This window comes from Saccopteryx leptura, chromosome 3 (genome assembly GCF_036850995.1).
Source record: "Saccopteryx leptura isolate mSacLep1 chromosome 3, mSacLep1_pri_phased_curated, whole genome shotgun sequence".
Taxonomy (NCBI): domain Eukaryota; kingdom Metazoa; phylum Chordata; class Mammalia; order Chiroptera; family Emballonuridae; genus Saccopteryx; species Saccopteryx leptura.
This window is the reverse complement of record NC_089505.1, coordinates 270,178,734-270,184,733: the sequence shown is the minus strand read 5'-3', so window position 1 is coordinate 270,184,733 and position 6,000 is coordinate 270,178,734. Positions and strand designations below refer to the sequence as shown.

Here is a 6,000-nt window from a genome sequence, read left to right as displayed (position 1 = left end):
GATCCCCTCCCCTTGCAGCTGTCTATCCACCGAGATCCCAACCCGTGCAGTCGAGGAATATCCGGAGAACCAAACGCTATTCAGGATGGGCATCCGCCGGAGTGCGCGTGTAACCTAGACTCAAGCATGCGCAGTAGACAACCACCAGCCTGCGCGGGAAGCTGGGCCGCGTCCATTTATGATTGGTTGCAGCGGCGGACTCCCACCCACCGAAACGCAGTGCTGGCTGTTGATTGGGCGTTCTGCGGAGGCCAGACGCCGTACGGAGACGAGGGAGGGGAGGCGGGGAGCGGCTTGGTGGGTGAAGGGCTGCAAAGCTCTCTTAGCCAGATTGAAGAGTTCCCGAAATGGCGGTTCCGCCGAAGGAGACGCTGCAGCTGGAGAGCGCGGCCGAATATGGCTTCGTGCGCTTCTTTCAGAGCATGCCGGAGAAGCCGACCACCACGGTGCGCCTCTTCGACCGGGGCGACTTCTACACGGCGCACCGGGAGGATGCGCTGCTGGCTGCCCGGGAAGTGTTCAAGACCCAGGGGGTGGTCAAGTACATCGGGCCGGCAGGTGAGGAGTGGGACGGAGTGGGCTCCTCTCAGGAAGTGGGCAGCCGAGCGGGTTCCGGCGAGGGAGCCGGGGGTGGGGACGTGGGTGGCCTGTGCGAAGTTGAGCTTTCTCCTGTCCCTGCCTGGTCAGGTGGGGCGCCTGCCTCCGCCTTGAGTGCCCCTCTGCAGCCGCCCCGGAGCCGAGCTAATAACGAACACGTAGGGGCCGTTCACTACGTGCCAGATGTGCGAGGCACTAGAATGCATTGTTCCAGTTAGCTGCAGTCTCGTGGGTCTCTGCCCTACGGTCCTGTGACTCTCACAAGGAATGCCTGCTCTTTATTACAAACGTCAGTTCAGAAGTGAGGTTTAGAAAAGAAGGCGTTTGGGAGACTATTTTATGTCAGCAACATCATTTTGCCCATACTCGATTTCTATCTCTGGGCGCCAGCGCAGGCACCTGTAAGGGACTTTTTTTTCTTTTGTCTTTTTCTGAAGCTAGAAACGGGGAGGCAGTCAGACAGACTCCCGCATGCGCCCGACCGGGATCCACCCGGCACGCCCACCAGGGGGCGATGCTCTGCCCATCTGGGGTGTTGCTCTGTTGCGACCAGAGCCATTCTAGTGCCTGAGGCAGAGGCCATGGAGCCATCCTCAGCACCCGAGCCAACTTTGCTCCAATGGAGCCTTGGCTGCGGGAGGGGAAGAGAGAGACAGAGAGGAAGGAGAGGGGGAGGGGTGGAGAAGCAGATGGGCGCTTCTCCTGTGTGCCCTGGCCAGGAATCGAACCCAGGACTTCCACACTCCAGGCCGACGCTCTACCACTGAGCAAACCGGCCAGGGCCCTGTAAGGGACCTTTGAGAAGCAGAGTTCCCAAGTAGTCAGAACCTCGTACTCTGAGTGGATCCAGATTGCCTGGGTTCAAGTTGCTGCCCCTCCACTCATTGGCTTTGTGACCTTCGCTAGTAATGTGTGCTGGGCTCAGTCTTCAGTGCCCTCTGTCACTCGGCCTCATCTCTCCAGCATCCTCTGTTCCCGGAAAGCTACAAACTTCTCACCTTATGTGGACTAGGTGTTCTGTATGTTTTATGTTGCTCTCATTCCTCCCTGGCTCCCTGTGATAGTGGAAAGAGCTTTCCATTCTACAGGAAGTAAGGCATTTAGGTTTCCCCCTGCCTTTGCAAATTGGATGTTCCTGACAAAGACATTTCATTCATTAGGTAGGAATTTACTAAGTGTGCCCTGTCAGCCAGGGATAAGGACACTAGGAGCACATGGATGAAAAGGCAGTATCTCTGCCTTCACAGAGCTCACTAGTGAAGAGCAAGGCATTAATAATTCCACTTCATGATGAAGAACTGAGGATTTAACATTCTCCATAACAAGTTGTTGAAGCAAAGACTGGAGACATCACAGGAGGCATTGTATTAGAGGCAGAATTCTACTTGAGTCTTGAAGGACAAGGAGTTTGCTAGGGAGAAGGCCTCAAAAGAGGTATGACTATATCATATTTTGTTTATCCATCAGTTGATCGATAGTTGGGTTATTTCTTGAACCTGTACTTTTAATTTCATCTATACCTCTTCTTTCCTTCTTCTGTGGTGTGCCACTGAAAAGATGAGCCTTTTGCTGTTCTGTGGATCCCATACCCTCCTCTCAGAAATGACTTTCTGTTGATTATTTTTTCTCTCCTCTGTCTGGTTCATTCTGTTGGCATTTATACTTAATTCACATCCTTTTGACTACTTTTAATCTTCAAATCTAGTGATACATTATTAGAATAAAGCCCTGTGAAATAGGTTAGTACCTACTTCCAATTTATAGAGGAATCTGAACCACTGAAAAAGAATGTTATTTATCTTGCCTCTTGGTGTCAGAACTCAGCTTTGAAGGCATCTGTCTCCTTTTGGAAGCCTTTCTTTTTTTGTGTGTGTGACAGAGGGACAGATTGGCACAGACAGGAAGGGAGAGAGATGAGAAGCATCAGTTCTTCATCGTGGCACCTTAGTTGTTCATTGATTACTTTCTCATATGTGCCTTGACGGGGTGTGGGGGGCTACAGCGGAGCGAGTGACCCCTTGCTCAAGCCAGCGACCTTGGGTCCAAGCTGATGAGCTTTGCTCAAACCAGATGAGCCCGCGCTCAAGCTGGGGATCTCTCAGGGTTTTGAACCTGGGTCCTCCATGTCCCAGTCCGACGCTCTATCCACTGTGCCACCGCCTGGTCAGGTCTTGGAAGCCTTTCTTAACTTCCATGTTAAGGCTGCCCCTCTTACATGATCCTGGCCCTCAGGACCTTCTTCGTAACCTAGACATTGCACTTATTCTACTCTATTTCCTATCTCTTCCAATACCTTGAAAACTCCTGGACGTCAGGAATTGCATCTTAACCAGTCTCCCGTCTCTGAACCCTGGCTACAATGCCCACGTGCAGCAGACACAGAGTAATTGTGAGCTGAATGAAGATGGGGACTCCATATTATTCTTGTGTTGTAATGTAACCAGCAAGTTCCCCAAAAACACCAAGTCCAAATGAATTTTTGAGGAGTTTATTAATTAGCCAGCTAGCTACATGGGGAACAATGCCAAATCATGTAGCCCATACAATTCTGAGGCTGATTTTTATAGACAAAATCACAGACCAGTTGGGGTGGGTAAGGAGGGGCTCGTGATCCCTTTGTCTATAGGTATACTTACTCTCATGACTTTAGGGTGAGTCCGAGTATAGGAATTCTTTTTTTTTTCTTTTTCATTTTTCCGAAGCTGGAAACGGGGAGGCAGTCAGACAGACTCCCGCATGCGCCCGACCAGGATCCACCCGGCCTGCCCACCAGGGGGCGATGTTCTGCCCCTCTGGGGCATCGCTCTGTTGCATCCAGAGCCATTCTAGGGCCTGAGGCAGAGGCCACAGAGCCATCCCCAGCGCCCGGGCCATCTTTGCTCCAATGGAGCCTCGGCTGCGGGAGGGGAACAGAGAGAGAGAGAGAGAGAGAGAGAGAGAGAGAGAGAGAGAGGAAGGAGAGGGGGAGGGGTGGAGAAGCAGATGGGCGCTTCTCCTGTGTGCCCTGGCTGGGAATCGAACCTGGGACTCCTGCACGCCAGGCCGACGCTCTACCGCTGAGCCAACCGGCCAGGGCCCTGAGTATAGGAATTCTTGATTAAGGTACATAAACATTGTTTTCTAAGATTTTCAGATAAGTTCTATCTTATTTGCTCTGTATGGCAAGTGGCCCCAGGCACCCTTTCAGAGAATTTCAGGAATTAGCTAAACTATGACCAGATGACCCAGTGGCCCTTATAAGCCAAGAAGCTCCTGCATTCTTCTCTTTCCTTTCTCCACAGAAAGGAGGGGGTAAGAGGCCTGATTTTTCCTCTTTAAAATGGCGTTGCTAAGTTTTACGTAACCCAGATATTCCTTCTGCTATACCCAGGTGGAGCTACTCCTCTTTTTTCACACTAGGAGGTCTGTCCTACTTCCTAGCTATTCTTACTTAAAGCATATGGTCTTAGCTCTTCATCAAGAAGTGGCTGCACTTCAGATGCTCCTTGATAAATATGACTTAAAATGCATTCCCACCCAATGTGTCACAAAAACTCCTTTGTGAGAGTATCTTGGGAGGATAACTTTGGAGGTTAGGCAGGTTATCTAGGCTAGTTATGGAGATACTGGAGTCCTTGGGAGGGAGAGGACTCACCTCATTCACTGCCTCTTCTCCCCACCCACTTTTTTATTATTATTATTATTTTTTATTTTTTTATTTTTTTATTTTTATTTATTCATTTTAGAGAGGAGAGAGAGAGAGAGGAGAGAGAGACAGGGGGGAGGAGCTGGAAGCATCAACTCCCATATGTGCCTTGACCAGGCAAGTCCATCCCCACTCACTTTTAAGACATCACAGTTGTGAACCTGTGTCTGTTAAACATCAATAAAAAGACTAAACTATTGCTCTGGATACTGCCTCCCAGAGCCAGCAGATAACATTGATATGCAAAGTAGTAAGGTGTAAGAACTGAGAGTGGGGGGGGCCTCATAGATCTGAGAGATTACTCTGTGATAATCATTTGAATTCAAATGCCTTAACTCTGTTGGCTACAGTTTTGCAGGCATATCCTGCTGGAATGATGATTGAAGAGCTGTTCAGGAATATGCCAGATCAGTGTGTTTTTTTCCACTCCCCAGAATTGTTTTTGCTGGGTTGCGCTTTATATTTTGCCTTCCACATTGAAGGATGATATGAAAAGTGGTGTTTTGAAACTCACTGCTATATTTACTGGAAATTGCTGACTATATTCACAATGGCATTTATAAGTGTTTCTGGGAGAAATTCCTCTTATTTTGTATTAACTGGTTCAGTGCTTTCCTTGAGCAAGTTTGTTTGTTTATTTTTCATGATTGTATAGCCAGTAACTGCGGCCGCCATCAAAGCCGCCTGGCCAATGCAGGTTCAGGTTTGATTTGGACAGACGGTAAGGAATCAGCAGAGCCGAAAACTGGTAGTCCATTTTCCTTTATTCTAGACTGGCACTGGGCAAGCGAGTAAAAACACACACAGGGCTCCAAAACCCGCTCATTCAGTGCTCACGATACTACTGACTCATCCAAGTTTCCTAGAATCAAAGGCTTGTACCTCACCAGTCTTACCTCTGTTCCCCATCTCCTTCTCCTCCACGAACCGGCTTCTCCTTCCCCATGCCTCCATTTTGGCTGTCTCCTCCACATGGCTTCCCTGCCCTGCTCCAGCACCGGCTCTTTTACGAGAATGTGATCACTCTCCCCAAATGGCCTCCTAGCTCCTCCTTTTGAAACCTTTTGATGTGCCTGTTTGGGTGGTGGTGCAGTGGATAGAGTGAGGGACTGGGATGCAGAGGACCCAGGTTTGAGACTCCGAGGTCGCCAGCTTGAGTGCGAGCTCATCTGGTTGGAGCAAGGCTCACCAGCTTGAGCCCAAGGTCGCTGGCTGGAGCAAGGGGTCACTCGGTCTGCTGTAGCCCTGTAACCCCCCCCCCCACCCCCCCAATCAAGGCACTTATGAGAAAGCAATCAATGAACAACTAAGGTGCTGCAACAAAGAATTGATGCTTCTCATCTCTCTCCCTTCCTGTCTGTCCCTCTCTCTGTCTCTGTCACAAAATAAATAAATAAACAAACACCCCCCCAGCAAAAAAAACCCCTTTTGGTTCAAAAGCCCTCCCCCAACACATTACCATAACCACGCCCCTTCCCAAAGCAAGAAGGGAATTAATATTATCACCTAGGCAATACCCATCACCATCTTTAACAAAGTGAGCAAAATATATTTTATCTGCCCGACAATTATATTTTATTATATCAATAATGTTACTTACCTGGAATTCAACTAGATGGAGTAATAGGATTTTCTAATCATTCTGGTTTGGCTGGGATGCTGCCATGTTGACTGGGAAAGTCTTGGATAAACCAGCGTGGTCACCATGTGTGCTAGAC

At 49.2% G+C, this 6,000-nt stretch overlaps 1 protein-coding gene across 2 annotated transcripts in view; it reads left to right on the top strand.

Moving 5' to 3' along the window:
• The first annotated feature begins 275 nt into the window (after window positions 1-275).
• The window catches only part of MSH2 (mutS homolog 2), an 82,661-nt gene continuing 76,936 nt past the window's right edge, over window positions 276-6,000 (top strand). For both annotated transcript variants that reach the window (XM_066378322.1, XM_066378321.1), the window contains exon 1: window positions 276-558. In XM_066378322.1, the coding sequence (XP_066234419.1) occupies window positions 397-558 (162 nt within the window). In that variant the 5' untranslated portion in view covers window positions 276-396. The remainder of the gene's footprint in view (window positions 559-6,000) is intronic.